The 18,673-nt window shown below is 42.4% G+C and overlaps 1 protein-coding gene across 1 annotated transcript in view; it reads left to right on the plus strand.

Annotated features, from left to right (window-relative positions):
* LOC117393057 (1-phosphatidylinositol 4,5-bisphosphate phosphodiesterase beta-1) overlaps nt 1–18,673 on the plus strand; it is a 328,875-nt gene that overhangs the window by 240,048 nt on the left and 70,154 nt on the right. Inside the window, exons 11-13 of the mRNA XM_033991233.2 lie at nt 3,147–3,304; nt 6,505–6,587; nt 6,699–6,783. Of these exons, the coding sequence (XP_033847124.1) occupies nt 3,147–3,304; nt 6,505–6,587; nt 6,699–6,783 (326 nt within the window). The remainder of the gene's footprint in view (nt 1–3,146; nt 3,305–6,504; nt 6,588–6,698; nt 6,784–18,673) is intronic.

Consider the following 18,673-nt stretch of genomic DNA (forward strand, 5'->3'; position numbering starts at 1 on the left):
TCGACGGAGCTGGAAACACGCCCATGATCGCTTCGTATTTGGAACGCGGCGGCTAGCGTGTTAGCTGTGTCCATTTATATAAACAGCCTGTGGTTGTGGTGCCATTTTGAGGACGGTCGACCATTCAAAAGATATAATATTTTGTTTTGAATTGTTAATTGCTATGGCGACGGGCTGGTACTAACTTGTCATCACTGTGAAACCCATGGATACATTCACTTCATTCTAAAACTATTGGGAAAAAGTCGGGTTTTGTCCTTGTTTTAAAAATGTATTATTCCCAGGGTAATCTTAAGCTTCGAGAACAGGTTTTGTTGCAGTTTTATAGGTGGATTCACAGTATTGTTGAAAGTACAAGTTCTTATTCTTTCTCTAAAAATGCCGCGATAAAACTTAAAGGTCCTATATCACACAAAACGGACTCTTGTAGCTTTAAGTCGTGTTCTAATGCTGTTACCTCCTCAAAAACAGACCTGGAGTCGTGTTTTGTTTCATTATTAACACTTTATTATTAGTCTGTTACATCTCCAAACCTCAAAACGCTCTGTTCCACCTTGTGATGTCATCAGGTGGTAGTTTTCAAGTTAACAGCTACGTTTTACATTTAGTTCAGTCGAGATTGGCAATTCCAGGGCTGAAATTATCCAAATCATTCTAATGAAGGTGTGTGGAGTTTAAAAACACAGTGGAGCAGTTCCTGTATCACCACATGATGACATCACAAGGTGGAACAGAGCGTTTGAGAACACAGTGTTGCTTTAAAATTATGTAGTAAACACAAGAATGTCACTGTTGTTGGAGGAGGACAACGTTAACTCTGCTGGGGCACAGATGAAGCAGAGTAAGTGGGGCTAATGGCAATAGCTACTAGCAAGAGCACTTCCTGTATTACCACATGATGACATCACAAGGTGGAACGGAGTGTTTTCAGTTTGAGAGAAGAACACGGTCTTGTGTAGTAAACGCAAGATTGTCACTATTGTCGGAGGAGGACAAGGACGTTACCTCAGCTGGTGCGCAGGTGAAGCAGAGTAAGTGGAGCTAAAAACAAGAGCACTTCCTGTATTACCACATGATGACATCACAAGGTGGAACGGAGTGTTTTCAGTTTGCGAGAAGAGCTCAGCCTAAATCTGCAGGTTTTGTGTGTTAAACATGTGTGAACCAAACAAAACAAACACAACTCCAGGTCTGTTTGTGACGAGGAAACAACATTGTAACATAGATCAGAAACTAGCGTAACACGTCCCCTTTAAAGGTCGTACAATAGGCTGAACTATTTTTTTGTGTATTTAAACTGAAACTGTGTCGAAACGTAAACAAACGAGTTAATTACAGTAATTTCATTCAAAACCCTCGACAGACTGAAGTGTAATCCATGAATCACCTCTGAAGTGATGCTAGTATTCTGTGTGCAAAGTGTAATTATGCTAGCTTGTTCTGCGTGAGCCGCGCGCGCCAGCTGGTCGTTACGTCGGTTTTAAGCTACGTCCGACTCAAATCTGAACGTTACAGCTGGTTAGTTTAGTCAGATTTGGGAGTAAATAATCCAAGACCGCGGTGGAACTAAACTGTGACGGTTTTGCTAACGGCAGCTAAACACTTCCTCTTCCTGTGACGCTTACAAAATAAAAGTCTCTGCGTGTTCCAGCTATAGACGCAGCTTTATTGTGAAGGTCTGACACTGACGGCTCATTTCACACTGCGCAAATAGAGAAAAACAAATTAGAAACTTTGCTAACGGCGGCTAAACACTTCCTCTTCCTGTGACGCTAACAAAATAAAAGTCTCTGCGTGTTCCAGCTATAGATGTTTAGTTTTATTGTGAAGGTTTGACACTTACAGATTCTTTCACGCTAAGCAAATAGAGACAAACAAATGAGAAACTTTGCTAACGGCGGCTAAACACTTCCAAAATAAAAGTCTCTGCATGTTCCAGCTATAGACACAGTTTTATTGTGAAGGTCTGACACTGACAGCTCATTTCACACTGCGCAAATAGAGACAAACAAATGAGAAATACGTTTGCTTTTCCGTTTATTTACATGTACGTTGTGCAGCTCGCCTTTAGCCGTTCCCTCTAAATAGGTTGATGCTCGAACTCCGCTGGATAATTTACAGTGTTAAACTAAAGAACGTTTGCCGTATCCAGGCAACAAGCACAGAAATCCTGCATTTTCTCCTGAACTTGACCCGGAAAAGATACAACGAGTCAGGACCAGCTCAAGTTAAGACCAGCTGCTGCCTCCAGATGGATTATTATGAGATCGAAGGTTGAAAATAGGAGCTTTTTCAAACACTAAATAACAAAAACACATTTAAAAACAAATTTATTAACACTGATTAAAATAAACTTGACTTGAATAGAACTGGACACGGCAGGAGCTCGGAGTAGAGCCGCTGCTCCTCCATGTCTGTTGGTGAATTAGTATTTTTAGTGATATTATGAGTAGACGTTGCAGTAGTTGTAGTAGAAGTATTTGTCATACCATATTTGTAATAGTAGAATGAGTATTATTAATGATATGTTAAGTAGAAATTGCAGTAGCAGGAGTAGTAATACTAGTAACAGTAGTAGCAGTAGTAGTGGCAGCAGCAGTAGTGGTAGTAGTGCTAGTAGTAGTAGCAGTAGTAGCAGTAAAAGTAGTATTAGCAGTAGTAGTAGTACTATTCAGATGTATTCCAAGGGTAGCGCTCGGCTCAAATAGATTAAATGTCTTTTTATTGCAAATTGCAGTTTATTAATACTGAATAAAGTCAAATTAACTTGAATAGAATTGGATAAGGGAGGAGCTCAGAGTAGAGCTGCTGCTCCTCCACGTCTGTGCCTCCTGGACGCTTCTCAAAGGAGGTGTTTTGGACAGAAGGAGACCCCAGGCAAGACCCAGGACTCGTTGGAGGGACTATGTCTCTCAGCTGGCCTGGGAACTCCTTGAAATCCCACTGGAGGAGCTGGAGGAGGTGTCTGGGGTGAGGGAAGTCTGGGAGTCCCTGTTTAGACTTCTAGACCCGGCCCTGGATAAGTGGAAGAAAATCCGAATGGGAACGGGAAAAAAATAGAATAGATTGAGTACTTGTTTGTGAGACTTTGTGGTTAAATGTGATCTTGATTTTTGCCCCTGATGCCCTCCCTGTGTCTGTTGCAGCGGGTCAGCTGGCGGGGAACTCGTCCGTGGAGATGTATAAACAGGTGCTACTGTCCGGCTGCCGCTGCATCGAGCTGGACTGTTGGAAGGGTCGGACCACAGAGGAGGAGCCGGTCATCACACACGGCTTCACCATGACAACAGAGATCTCCTTTAAGGTAACGGTCTGGACACGGGATGGGCCGGGTCACTGTGATGGACCAGGGTCTGGACACGTGATGGACCGGGCCACTGCGATGGACCGGGGTCTGGACACGGGTGTATAGTAGTTCATAGTACTCCATAGTAGTCCATAGTAGTCCGTAGTAGTAGTAGTAGTAGTCATAGTATTTCTCATGCCATATTTACAAGAGTAGAATTTGCATTATTAGTGATATGAAGCAAAAGTAGCAGTGATAGTAGTAAAATTTGTATTATTAGTGATATTATAAGTACAATTTGCAGTAGTGGTAGTTGTAGTAGTAGTAATAGTAGCAGTAGTAACAGCTGCAGTACTAGCAGCTGCAGTAGTAGTATTTCTCTTACCATATTCATAAGAGTAGAATTAGCGTTATTAGTGATATGAAGTAGAAGTTGCAGTGATAATAGTAGTAGTAGTAGTAGTAGTAGTAGCAGTAGTAGTAGTTGTAGTAGAACTAGCAGCTGCAGTAGTGGTAAAATTTGTCATATTTCTAATAGTAGCATTATTAGTGATATAATGAAGTAGAAGTTGCAGTAGTAGTATTAGTCGTAGTAATTGTAGTAGTAGTAGTAGTAATAGTAGTTGTGGTATTTCTGCTCAAAACCAAGAGCCTCATTTGTGAGACAAGGAGCCGTGAAGAAGCAGACGGTAAAAGAAAAGTCTGGAGGAGGTTTGATTGGCGTCAGGAGGTGGAGGTGGAGGAGGAGGAGGAGGAGGAGGTGGTACTCTGACCGAGGGAGAAGGTGTGAAAAGTGTAAGTGCACGAAGAGTCTGAGGATAAACGAGTGGAGTGATGGATGGAGAGAATTTACACTTAACGAGAGAAACAGAAGAGGAATGGCACGTCTAATAGGACCAGTCTGACGGAGGAAAACGAGAGACACCACACAGACGCCTACGCCCGAGTTTACACCACCAGTCTGACGAGCTGACGGAGTTAAATTATGTCTCATCTCAATCAGGAAGCTGCAAATGAGCAAAGTTTTATTATATTTGCAGTTAAATATACATAAGTTTTTACTGATAACACTTTATTATCCAATCAGAACGCAGAATCAGCCTGACATCATTCTCTCATTTTCGTTGCCAGTTTCAATCTTGATATTAAGCTCTTTTCTGATCGAGTTGTGTTTTGTTTCATTCAAACATGTTTAACGCACAAACCCTGCACATTTAGGCTGAGAAAACGCTCCGTTTCACCTTGTGATGTCATCAAGTGGTGATACAGGAAGTGCTCCGCTGTGTTTTTAAAATCCACCTTCACTAGAATCATTTGGATCATTTCAGCCCTGGAATTGCCACTTTAAGTCATGAACTAAAGGTAAAAGGAGCTGTGAACGTGAAAACTACCACTTCATGACATCACGAGGTGGAACAGAGCATTTTGAGGTTTGGAGATGAAACAGACTAATAATAAAGTGTCACTCAAACATGTGAATGAAACAAAACACAACTCCAGGTCTGTTTATGAGGAGGAACATCCTCGTTCAGTCCTGGTCCAGTCCTCGTTCAGTCCTGGTTCAGTCCTGGTTTAGTCCTGGTTTAGTCCTGGTTCAGTCCTGGTTCAGTCCTGGTCCAGTCCTGGTTTAGTCCTGGTTTAGTCCTGGTTCAGTCCTGGTTCAGTCCTGGTTCAGTCCTGGTTTAGTCCTGGTTTAGTCCTGGTTTAGTCCTGGTCCAGTCCTGGTCCAGTCCTGGTTCAGTCCTGGTCCAGTCCTGGTCCAGTCCTGGTCCAGTCCTGGTTCAGTCCTGGTTCAGTCCTGGTTTAGTCCTGGTTTAGTCCTGGTCCAGTCCTGGTCCAGTCCTGGTTTAGTCCTGGTTTAGTCCTGGTCCAGTCCTGGTTTAGTCCTGGTCCAGTCCTGGTTCAGTCCTGGTTCAGTCCTGGTTCAGTCCTGGTTTAGTCCTGGTTTAGTCCTGGTCCAGTCCTGGTTTAGTCCTGGTTCAGTCCTGGTCCAGTCCTGGTTCAGTCCTGGTTTAGTCCTGGTCCAGTCCTGGTTCAGTCCTGGTCCAGTCCTGGTTCAGTCCTGGTTCAGTCCTGGTCCAGTCCTGGTTTAGTCCTGGTCCAGTCCTGGTCCAGTCCTGGTTTAGTCCTTGTTTAGTCCTGGTCCAGTCCTGGTTTAGTCCTGGTTTAGTCCTGTTTTAGTCCTGGTTTAGTCCTGGTCCAGTCCTGGTTTAGTCCTGGTTTAGTCCTGGTTTAGTCCTGGTTTAGTCCTGGTTTAGTCCTGGTCCAGTCCTGGTCCAGTCCTGGTTTAGTCCTGGTTTAGTCCTTGTTTAGTCCTTGTTTAGTTCTGGTCCAGTCCTGGTTTAGTCCTGGTTTAGTCCTGGTCCAGTCCTGGTCCAGTCCTGGTTTAGTCCTTGTTTAGTCCTGGTCCAGTCCTGGTTTAGTCCTGGTTTAGTCCTGGTTTAGTCCTGGTCTAGTCCTGGTTTAGTCCTGGTTTAGTCCTGGTTTAGTCCTGGTCCAGTCCTGGTTTAGTCCTGGTTTAGTCCTGGTTTAGTCCTGGTCCAGTCCTGGTTTAGTCCTGGTTTAGTCCTGGTCTAGTCCTGGTCCAGTCCTGGTTTAGTCCTGGTTTAGTCCTGGTCCAGTCCTGGTTTAGTCCTGGTTTAGTCCTGGTTCAGTCCTGGTTTAGTCCTGGTTTAGTCCTTGTTTAGTCCTGGTTTAGTCCTGGTTTAGTCCTGGTTTAGTCCTGGTCCAGTCCTGGTTTAGTCCTGGTTTAGTCCTGGTTTAGTCCTTGTTTAGTCCTGGTTTAGTCCTGGTTTAGTCCTGGTTTAGTCCTGGTCCAGTCCTGGTTTAGTCCTGGTTTAGTCCTGGTTTAGTCCTGGTTTAGTCCTGGTTTAGTCCTGGTCCAGTCCTGGTTTAGTCCTTGTTTAGTCCTGGTTTAGTCCTGGTTTAGTCCTGGTTTAGTCCTGGTCCAGTCCTGGTTCAGTCCTGGTTTAGTCCTGGTTTAGTCCTGGTTTAGTCCTGGAGTTGCGTTCCATGATCTGAAGAGTCTGAGTAAACAGACACTGGACACATTAAAGGAGCTGACTCCATCTTTAATGAGGTTTTAATCGTCACTGTCTTAGAAATCGAATCCGCTGGCACAAAAACCATCCATTTCCTCTTCAAAAATGTGACTCAAATTTTATTTATTTTCCTGGAAAGCCAAACGCACTAACCATTTAACTGTGTTTGTCTCACAGGAAGTGATCGAGGCCATTTCAGAGTGCGCTTTCAAGACCTCCCCCTTCCCCATCATCCTCTCGTTTGAAAACCACGTCGACTCGTGAGCCTCTTTTATTCTTCGCTAACGCTAATTGTGTTTTTGTTTTGTTTTTTTATTGCTGTAGTTTTACCGCAGTTTTATTATAAATGAATGTGTTTTTGTGATCCACAGACCAAAGCAGCAGGCCAAGATGGCGGAGTACTGCAGGTCGATATTTGGAGACGCTTTACTCACCGACCCCCTGGAGAAGTATCCTGTAAGTGGTGTTTGCACACGCCGGGTTTGGGTCCTGGTTTAGTCCCGGTTTAGCCCTGGTTTATTCTTGGTTTAGACCTGATTTAGTCCTGGTTTAGTTCTGGATCTGACCATAACACGTTATTATCAGTCTGTAACATCTCCAAAGCTCAAAATGCTCTGTTCCACCTTGTGATGTCATCAAGTGGTAGTTTACAAAGGGCCCATTAAACAGTGTAATACGGGCCCTTTAAACAGTGTAATATGGGCCCTTTAAACATATAATACGGGCCTTTAAACAGTGTAATACGGGCCCTTTAAACAGTGTAATACGGCCCTTTAAACAGTGTAATACGGGCCCTTTAAACATATAAAACGGCCCTTTAAACAGTGTAATACGGGCCCTTTAAACAGTGTAATACGGGCCCTTTAAACATATAATACGGGCCTTTAAACAGTGTAATACGGGCCCTTTAAACAGTGTAATACGGCCCTTTAAACAGTGTAATACGGGCCCTTTAAACATATAAAACGGCCCTTTAAACAGTGTAATACGGGCCCTTTAAACAGTGTAATAGGGGCCCTTTAAACAGTGTAATACGGGCCCTTTAAACAGTGTAATACGGGCCCTTTAAACAGTGTAATAGGGGCCCTTTAAACAGTGTAATACGGGCCCTTTAAACAGTGTAATACAGGCCCTTTAAACAGTGTAATAGGGGCCCTTTAAACAGTGTAATACGGGCCCTTTAAACATATAAAACGGCCCTTTAAACAGTGTAATACGGGCCCTTTAAACAGTGTAATAGGGGCCCTTTAAACAGTGTAATACGGGCCCTTTAAACAGTGTAATACGGGCCCTTTAAACAGTGTAATACGGGCCCTTTAAACAGTGTAATAGGGGCCCTTTAAACAGTGTAATACGGGCCCTTTAAACAGTGTAATACGGGCCCTTTAAACAGTGTAATAGGGGCCCTTTAAACAGTGTAATAGGGGCCCTTTAAACAGTGTAATACGGGCCCTTTAAACAGTGTAATACGGGCCCTTTAAACATATAATACGGCCCTTTAAACAGTGTAATATGGGCCCTTTAAACAGTGTACTACGGGCCCTTTAAACAGTGTAATACGGGCCCTTTAAACATATAAAACGGCCCTTTAAACAGTGTAATACGGGCCCTTTAAACAGTGTAATACGGGCCCTTTAAACATATAAAACGGCCCTTTAAACATGTCGTTTGTGCAGAGTTCAGACTGATGCTCTGGCTCTTCTTTTGGTCCATTACACTCAGTTGTATTTTGTGGCTCGGCCCTGGGTCCTGACACAGCCTGTTGTAAATACATTCTTCTTACTGTCACTCCGGGCGTTTAAACCTCTCCCTCCCTTTATCTTTTGCGCTTTCTCTCCTTCTTTTCTTCTCTTTTCAATCACTCGCTCGCGTACCTGTGGCTATTTACGTGCAGAGGAAACCAACTATTACCAATCAGACCACAGGCTTATGCGATTAAAGACGTTGCACCAGATTTTTCTGGTTTTAAAAACGTGAAAAACAGTAAAACTAGGTCATTTTAAACCGTTTGCAGTTATTCCTCACTCACTTTAAACACTCTGAACATCCCGTTTATTCACCACAATGAGTTTCTAAGCTGTTTTCACTACTTTCAGAGGCCAGAGCGGAGTTTTGCCAACAACAACTAGCATGCTAACAGTGCACTTCCTGATTCTCTAACAATAAAACGCTTCATAATTAGATGCAGACAGTAAACAGCGGACTTATTTAACCTTACAGGGCCAAAATTACGCTATTTTCTGATCTATGTTATAATGTTTCCTCATGACAACTGAAAACGCTCTGTTCCACCTTGTGATGTCATCATGTGGTGATACAGGAAGTGCTCCGCTGTGTTTTTAAACTCCACACACACCTTCATTTCTAGAATAATTTGGATGATTTCAGACCTGGAATTGCTAATCTACTACTGAACTAAAGGTAAAAGGAGCTGTTAACTTGAAAACTACCACTTGATGACATCACAAGGTGGAGCAGAGCGTTTTGAGCGTTGGAGATGTGGACATATTTGCTGCTTACACCATGAATGATGATGGATTTCGCTCAAACACATGACAAATTCTGGGTACAGCTCCTTTAAATGGTTTCCTAATGCTTCTCGAGTAGCTTTTCTTGGCGCGCTCCTTTATCCGGCGATCTTCTGTCTTTGCTGTTGCCGTGGTGACGGTCAAACACGTTCTCGCCGGCCCTTTGTGGTCGACCTCCTCTTTTGTTTTTCGATTCGTTGTTTTGTTTTTTGTTGTTTTTGTTTTTTTTTCTTCCCAAAGACCTGTATCTGTCTCTGCCGGTTACAGTGATGCAAACGCTACACGAAAAAATAAATATAAGTGTAATGTTCCACAGTATGGCATTGCACAGAGCTATCTCCATGGAAACAAGCAGGTGACAGAGTTGGGTTACAGGTCAGATCTGTGGAAAGGCAACCTGCATGTGTTTAGATAAATGTGACCACGTGACCATAGATATGTCCATTTAATGCCATAACCAGGAACATTCCAGCAAAAAACAACTAAAGTAGTGAAATAGTCTCCAGAAATCCATTATTGTGTTGTGTCCTTGAGCAAGACACTTCAGCTCCTTTCTAAGGCTCATAATAAAAACATATTCCCCCGTGACACAGTCTGTCTCCTCCTCCTCTTATTACATCTGGAGCTGACGCTCCTTCTATTTCTCTCACATATTTGAACTCCTCTGTGGGTTTGTGTTGACTCCGGTCTCTCTTCCTGTCTCTCCTCTTCTCTCTCCTCCTCTCCACTCCTGTCTCTCCTCCTATGTTTCCTCCTGTTTCTCCTGTCTCTCCTCCCATTTCTCCTCCTGTCTCTCCTCCTTTACCTTTTCCTGTCTCTCCTCCTTTCTCTCCCCCTTCTCCCTTTTCCTGTCTCTCCTCCTGTCTTTCCTTCTCTCTCTGCTCCCGTCTCCCCTCCTCTCTCCTCCCGTCTCTCCTCCTCTCTCCTCCTCTGTCCCTCTATCTCTCCTTCTGTCTCTCCTCCTGTCTCTCCTCCTCTCACCTGTCTCTCCTGTCTCTCCTCCTCTCTCCTTCTGTCTCTCCTGTCTCTCCTTCTGTCTCTCCTCCCATCTGTACTCCTATCTCTCGTCCTGTCTCTCCTTTTCCCTCTCCTCCTTTCTCCTCCCAACTCTCCTCCTGTCTCTCCTCCTTTCCCTTTCCCTGCCTCTGCTCCTGTTTCTCCTATCTCTCCTCCTATCTCTTCTCCTCCTGTCTCTCCCATCTCTCCTCCCGTCTCTCCTCCTCTCTCCTTCTATCTCTCCTCTTGCCTCTCCTCCCACCTCTCCTCCATTCCCTTTTCCTGTCTCTTTCTCTGTCCTCCTGTCTCTCCTCCTGTCTCTCCTTCTGTCTCTCCTGTCTCTTCTGTCCCTCCTCCTCTCCTCCCGTCTCTTCTCCCGTCTCTCCTCCCGTCTCTCCTCCTGTCTCTTCTTCTGTCTCTCCTGTCTCTTCTGTCCCTCCTCCTCTCCTCCCGTCTCTCCTCCTGTCTCTCCTTCTATCTCTCCTCTCCTCCCGTCCCTCCTCCTCTCCTCCCGTCCCTCCTCTTATCTCCTCTCCTCCTCCGCTGCCCTCTGCCACTCCAGAGTAAAGTCTCGCGCTGATAATCCTTCAATGTCAAACTGTCACAAAGCTGTAATTCTCTGTGGGGAGTGTCTTTTGGCAGCAAGCGGGGTTAGAGGGCTCCCTGCATGAGTGAGATATCTCCGAGTCGGCGGAGGAGTGAAAGTGCTGTAACCCGTCGGGACGCACACGCAGCGTCCCCGGTGGTCACGGTGGAAAGTGTGATATAAAAAATGCGTTTTCATCTCGACGTGTGGTCTGTTTTGATGCGGCGCTCGACGTCTGACACGTGTCTGCGTTTGTCTCACTGTGAACAAAATATGAAATGTGAAAATGAGTTGAATTCGGGACATCTTGACACGAGCGGTTTTATTTATTTACTTCTGTAGATAAAATGCGGCGCTGGTTTAGATCTGGTTTTCAAGCTGGTTAAATGTGAAACTTTGGGTTACCAGGTTCAACAGATAAAACCACTTATAAAAAAATACAATTATTCTGATCTGAAACACGACTCAGTGCTAGTGCGGCCTCTGCAGCTCAGTGAGTGAATTCTGGAGGTCTGGGGTTGTGATGTGACATTTGTGAAAGAGTTTTGAACGATTTCTTAAAGTGAACAGTTCAAACCGGATCTTGTTTTTTTTAAAAGAACCGAATCTTTTCCTTTCCAACACAAGAATCAGCACAGAAGCAGATCAGGCAACATAAGAGAGAGATTTTTTTATTATTATTTTATTGTATTGTATTGTATCTGTTGTTATTATTATTATTATTATTATTATTATTATTATTATTATTATTTTAATTATTATTATTATTGTACTTATTTACTTTTTTCATTTTGCATAGAAGAAGCCCAGAGTTTTATCTATGACGCAACTAAATGGGCAAAATTTGAAACATTTTTATGATGTTCGAGAAGACGATTTTGAATTAACAGGTTAATGAAACAATCTGACAGCGGAATGAGTCTGGTGATGGTTTATGTGCTTAAACTATATCAGGAGAAGTCCAGAGTTTTATCTATGACGCAACTAAACAGGCAAAATTTGAATGGAGCATTTTTGACCGCTCAGAGAAAACAACATTGGATAATCGGATTAATGAAACAATCGGACAGAAGAAAGAGTCCGGTGATGGTTTATGGGCTTAAAAACTGCATAGAAGTGTAGTTTTATCTATGAGGCGACTAAACAGGCAAAATTTAAATGGAGCATGTTTGAGTGATGATTTTGGATTAACTGATTAATAAAACAATCTGACAGAGGAATGAGTCCAGTGATAGTTTTTGGATTTAAACTGTGCCAGGAGAAGTCTAGAGTTTTACCTATGACGCAACTAAACAGGCAAAATTTGAAGCATTTTTAAGCGCTTAGAGAAGACGTTTTTGGATTAACAGGTTAATGAAACAATCTGTCAGCAAAATAAATCCGGTGATGGTTTATGGGCTTAAACTGTGCCAGGAGAAGTCTAGAGTTTTATCTATGACGCAACTAAACAGGCAAAATTTAAATGGATAATTTTTGAGCGATATGACACTTTTGTCGTGTCCTTTTGCAAGACAACTGTCAATCGCCTTCAGATACTTCACATGGGGATTGTATTGTGTGAGAGATAAAGGGATAGAGACTTGGAGTTGGTAGTTCAATCTCTGACTGTTGTTGTGCCCTTTTGCAAGACGACTGTCAGTCATCTTCACCTTCAGATACTTAACCTTGGGATTGTACTGTGTTAGGGATAAAGGGTTAGAGGCTGGAGTTGGTAGTTCAATCTCTGCTACTAGCCAATCATACTTCTGTTGTGTCATTGGGCAAGACTTTTCAGACTTTTCAGGGTTCGTAGTTCAACCTCTGACTGCTGTTGTGCCCTTTTGCAAGACGACTGTCAGTCATCTTTACCTTCAGATACTTAACCTTGGGATTGTGTATTGTGCTACAGATAAAGGGTTAGAGGCAGGGTTGGTAGTTCAATGTCTGCTACTACCCAGGCATACGTCTGTTGTGTCATTGGGCAAGACACTTCGAACACCTGTCAGTCATATTAAAGAAAACTTAACCATGGGATTGTGCTGGAAGTTTCTAGTTCTATCTCTGCTGTTGTGTCCTTTTGCAAGACAACTGTCAGTCACATTCAACTACAGACTTATTGTGTTAGGAATGCAGAGAAAGAGACTGGGGGTTGGTAGTTCAATCTCTGCTGCTAACAGTGTAGACTTCTGACTTCTGTTGTGTCCTTTTGCAAAACAAACATCGATCAGCCTTGAACTACGGATTAAACATTGGGATTGTGCTGTTTTGGAGATCGAGCGTTAGCGACTGTGAGTTGGTAGTTCAATCTCTGCGACTGGCAAGGCATACTGCTGTTGTGTCGTTGGGCAAAACATTTCAAACAACTGTCAGCACCTTCAGCTTCAAACCTAAACGTGTGATTGTATTGTGTTAGGAATAAAGGAGTTGGCGAGTGAGTTGCTGGTTCAATCTCTGCTAATAACAATGAAGACTGCTGTTGTTTCTTTTGGCAAGACACTCATGAAACTGGGAGTTGGTAGTTCAATCTCTGCCAGCAATGTAGTCTGTTGTGTTCTTTGGCAAGGCACTTAAACTAAACTAACTACTTCCAGTCACTTAGATAACCGAGTTTGTAGAGGTTGGTGTGCGATTCCTACATTTTTTTTTTACATTGTGTCTACTGGCAAGACACTTCAAACCGCTCTCAGTGATTTTTATCCTCAAACGAAAGGCTAAAGACATTTTTCACACTTAGCTGAAGGTTCAATTCTCTACTGACAGTGCGTACGTGACTGTCGTTGTGTCCTCGGGCATGACACTTCGCCCACGTTCAGTTAGTGGGATTGACAAATGAAATAGCATGACTTTACAGCTTTTTTTTTCCCCCCTCAAACTTAAATTGCTTACAAATTAGACGGCCATAAACATGTTTTCCTTGTTTGTTACGGCGGCTTTCATCAGTGCACTCATTATGCTAACGAAGCCCACTCTGCCAAAACATTTGATTAAACCGGCGGAGAAGCGGGCTGACGAATGACGTTTTTGTTCCAATTTGTGAAGTCTTAAAGCGGCCTCATTTTTACACCGCGGACTCAGAACACTGGCACTTTTACCCGTCTGAATCTGGACAGGCATTATGCACGATTTTAAAACAGAACGCCAAATGACAGAAAGCTCCACTCTGTCACTTTTCTGATGAAGTGTCTGCCACGTGCGTGTTATTATTTTGCTGTGCTCCAAAATGACGTCAGCGAGCGAACGGGAGCGGTGTGTACGTGCAAACGAACCTCGCACGATTAGGATTTGGGCCCAGGCAAAGCACGACACACGTTTATGTTTACGAGCCGTGTCTTGTGCGTGGAGAGGAAGAGGATACGAGGAAAAAGTGAATGAACTCTGCTCCAAACCAGGGCCGGTCCAGACTATAAGCAGACTGAGCAGCTGCTTAGGGCCCCGAGGCCACCAGAGGGCCCCCAAGAGCTCATACATTTATGTTGAAAATACTGTAATATATGAAGTTTTATTGGACACAGTTTGTGTGTTTACAGCAGAGTAAATATCCTCTAAAAATATTACATTTGTTTTATATTTATAGTAGTAAAAATCTCTGCTGCTGTGTTTGATTTTGAGTCGGGCAGAGGTGAGGACAGCTCTGTGTTTACACCGGAGCAAGGACCCGACAGAATGTGAATGTAAGAAACACACAACTGGACACACAACTGGACACACAACTGGACACACAACTGGACACACAACTGAACACACAACTGAACACATTAAAATCCACCAGAAACATCTAGAATTGAAAAAAATCTTGACACCCCCCTTATGTGTTTGTGTTGTTCTTATATGTTTGTGTCGTTCTTATATGTTTGTGTTTTGTTCTTATATGTTTGTGTTTTGTTCTTATATGTTTGTGTTGTTCTTATATGTTTGTGTTTTATTCTTATATGTTTGTGTTTTGTTCTTATGTTTGTGTTGTTCTTATATGTTTGTGTTTTATTCGTATATGTTTGTGTTTTATTCTTATATGTTTGTGTTTTGTTCTTATATGTTTGTGTTGTTCTTATATGTTTGTGTTGTTATGTTTGTGTGTTGTTCTTATGTTTGTGTTGTTCTTATATGTTTGTGTTGTTCTTATATGTTTGTGTGTTGTTCTTATATGTTTGTGTTGTTCTTATATGTTTGTGTTTTATTCTTATATGTTTGTGTTGTTGTTGTGTTTGTGTTGTTGTTGTGTTGTTGTAGTTGTGTCATTCTGGATGTTTTCAGTCTGACGTTGTTCAGATAAAAACAAAAACAACTGGTCAAAGTGACGAGAGCAGAGTCAGAATGTGTCAAATGTGAATCACCAACAGCTGAACCAGGAGGGGGCCCCAGAGACACATTCAGCTTGGCGCCCCCTGAAGGCTGGAGCGTCCTCTTCGGTTGGATTGTCTCCACACTGTCGTTTAATTAAAGTCTCACACGTCTCCATCTCACTGTTTTAAAGATATTTCACGTCTCTGGACTTTTTCCTTCTGACGTGGACGTGCGGCGTTCGGTTGTGCGGGTGTGAGTTTGAGCCGTGGAGCCCGTTCTTGATCCGGGCGCGGTTCAAAAGGCCGAGCGCGAGTCCGACCTTAAACTCCTCCCACTGGGGCTGGACTTAATTAACTCAGAGTGATATAAATCCCAGCGTCTCGAGCCAGAACCGTGAAAATATAAAAAGGATTCCGGATGGAGCGGAAACGTCTTGATTACAGATGAACACTGTCGAAACCTTCTGTACATCGAACCGCTCCTGGTCATTTCATTTGCCTGGAATATTCCACAATACGGCATTAAACTTGTGTATGACGCCTTTATTTAACTGCAGGGTTTATATTGCTGAAGAAATGACAAAAAACTAAACAAAACATGTGTTCTTACTGTGAGCGGGTTTTGTTTCTTGACAGATCTGACTTGTAACTCGGCCGCGGAGACAAATTTAACGCTAAACGGTGGAAGAAAAGCAATTAGAAAAGAGTCACGTCTCCACGGTGATGGACGCTTCACCAGGAAAGTTACATAGAGCATTACGTTCAAAAAGAAGTACATTGGAATTATACTGGAAATCCTGCTTTTAAAGTTCTTCTGGCAAACTTAAATCTTTAAATCCTATTCCGAAAAATCGACTTTAATCGGTTTTAATCACGTTGTAGTCGTTTCACTATTTCGTGCATGTTTGCGTAATCTTTAACCGTTTATTTTCAAGACGCCATTTTGCAGATTAACTCCCGTTTTCACCTTCACGCTGTGACGTTCGCACTTCCTTCTCCGGTTTTCTTTTCTTTTTACTCAGATTTTATCGACATTACAACAGAACAATGAACAGTCGGACATTTTTCACATTGTTCTTCGTAGTTTTCTTTTTGTAACCTTAGAATATGCGTAAATCTCTCCATAACGCGGATGTCCTTCCAGTTTCCAAGCATAGGGGGCGTCTTCCTTATGCCGTTTGCCTGTAATGGCTTTTTTTGGATGCTGCCCATAATATCTTGATTAAATAATAGTTTTTTTTGTAACGTGTGCGTCAGTGGTTTGCCTAAAATACATCGTTATTTGTGTTTTTGGCCGTGCGTACCCAAATATTTCCGCCATTTCTTTCTATACTCCGCACATTGTCTCCAACATGACTGATCCACAGATTTTCAATTTCAATTCATCTTTATATTTCAGATTCATGGTCCATTTTTAAAAACAGACAGGGACAGTAACATCTACATTTTAAAGAGACAGAAACACCAGTGTCTCCACATCTTGGACTGATAACGAATCGCACTGAATCTTATGTTTGTGAGTGACATTTTTTCATTTTGTGACTTATTCAGCTGTAAATAAAACTGTACGTTAAAGTTCTTAGTGCAGCAAAGTGTTCAAACATCTCGGTTGCACATGTAAAGCGTCATTATAATCCACCTGCAGCGTTTGGACTCTGGCTTTTATGTAATGAGTCCAGAGTTGTGCAGTGTAAAATGAACAATATGATTTAAATAACATCGACTTTACATCATCAGAACATAAACCAAACGTGAACAAAAGAGTCTGAGCTTGAGCGACGACGTCCTGCATCGTCTTTAAACATCATCATCATCTGACATGTTCACACTGATGATACGCCTAAGACACATGTGTCAAACTCAAGGCCCAGGGGCTAAATGCGGCCCGCCACGTCATTTTATGTGGCCCGCGAGAAGGTAAATTAAGGCTTGACTGTCATTTTAAAATAAGTCTGTGCTGCTTTAATGTTTGCATCGACAATAAACTAATGAGATTTTCCCAACAAGTGCAACTATTTGCAAATAATCATCCCAAATTGTTCAGGAAGAGGAAAATTGTCGGCGTGGAAGGAAGTTTCAAGAAAGGTGCTAAAGGTGAATACAAGTTTGTGTTTTAAGGAGAAAATCTATGTTTTTTGTGTTTTGAGGCGCGGTCGGTACAATCTACGTCGACATTTTGACACCAAACACAGAGCGAAGTATGAAAAAGTGAGTCTGCAAGAAAAACAACTAATTGTCCAATAATTAAAAGGCTGTTTTTGACCAGATCCACACTTTTAAAAATGTCAGTTTATCAGGAAATACAGAGTTACACGGACACGTAATATTCGCAACTTGAATAAATAATAAATACAGAAACAGTTATTTGACAAGTTTAAAAGTGATTACATTTATTTTACATGACATTTGTTTACATTTAGTGACATTTATCCTGCCGCACAGTCACATCTGGCCCTTGATGGCGGCCATTTTGCTGACGTGGCCCTCGGTGAAAATGAGTTTGACGCCTCTGCACTAAGAGATTTAATTTTAGCTGTGACCTTCAACACAACATTCGACAGGCAAAAATCAGGATATGTCATGTGTTTATCCTCTTTGGTCCTACAGATCATGATCATACGTTTAGTTGCGTTTTATTTAATATCACGTTCAACGCCATAAGATGAACAGATGTTGAGTAGCTGCTGTAAACTAGCGCCGCTCGGACTAAACACAACCAAGTCGTCCGCAGATATTAAACGTTTCAGGACAAGATTCCTGGCCGCACAGCCAGTTTTCCATGTTTTGAGCTTTGTTCACGGTTCATCTAGATCAGAGGTGTCAAACTCATTTTCACCGAGGGCCACATCAGCAAAATGGCCGCCATCAAGGGCCAGATGTGACTGTGCGGCAGGATAAATGTCACTAAATGTAAACAAACGTCATGTAAAATAAATGTAATGTATTTTAAACTTGTTAAATAACTGTTTCTGTATTTATTGCTTATTCAAGTTGCAAATATTACGTGTCTGTGTAACTCTGTATTTCTGGATAAACTGACATTTTTAAAGTGTGTATCTGGTCAGAACCTTCAGCTCTGCTTCAAAAACAGCCTTTTAATTATTGGACAATTAGTTGTTTTTCTTGCAGACTCACTTTTTCATACTTAGCTCCGTGTTTGGTGTCAAAATGTCGACATAGATTGTACCGACTGCGCCTCATAACATAAAAAACACAGATTTTCTCCTTAAAACACAAACTTGTATTCACCTTTAGCACCTTTCTTGAAACTGCCTTCCACGCTGACAATTTTTTTTTCCCTAAACAATTTGTGATGATTATTTGCAAATATTTCTCAGTGTCACTTGTTGGGAAAATCTCATTAGTTTATTGTCAGTGCAAACATTAAAGCAGCACAGACTTATTTTAAAATGACAGTCATGCCTTTTAATTTACCTTCTCGCGGCCACATAAAATGACATGGCGGGCCGCATTTAGCCCCCGGGCCTTGAGTTTGACACATGTGATCTAGATACAAATTGAACAGAACTGGGGACAAGATTCCTCCTTTGATTGTGACGCTTTTTTAAGTTTTGGTGTGATGAAAAATCTGATTATGTTCCTCCGGCAGAAGATTCTCCAATTTGTTGAATTAGTCGAGGCTGATGCTCGCAGTTTTTCGACGGCATCGCGCAGCCATTTTGTCCGATGGCGTCTACAGCAACGCCGTCTCCCGTTGGCCACCACGGTTTTCTCATGGTTTTAGCTTGAATATTGCGATTTAAAACGTGCAAACTTAAAGCTCCACGGGTGTCGTAGATTCTAACTGTACGGCAGACACGAGCGCAGTGGGGTCTTCTTTAAGAAAATCAATATTTAAACCAGCAGCGTCGAGCCTGTGGGAATAACGGGTTCAACCAAGGTTCACTGCAAGTTTACGCGATGGAATATTTTACTGCATTGCGAGTACATAAGTTACCTATATCCTAAAACCTGTT

The sequence above is a fragment of the Periophthalmus magnuspinnatus genome, chromosome 24 (assembly GCF_009829125.3).
Source record: "Periophthalmus magnuspinnatus isolate fPerMag1 chromosome 24, fPerMag1.2.pri, whole genome shotgun sequence".
NCBI lineage: Eukaryota > Metazoa > Chordata > Actinopteri > Gobiiformes > Gobiidae > Periophthalmus > Periophthalmus magnuspinnatus.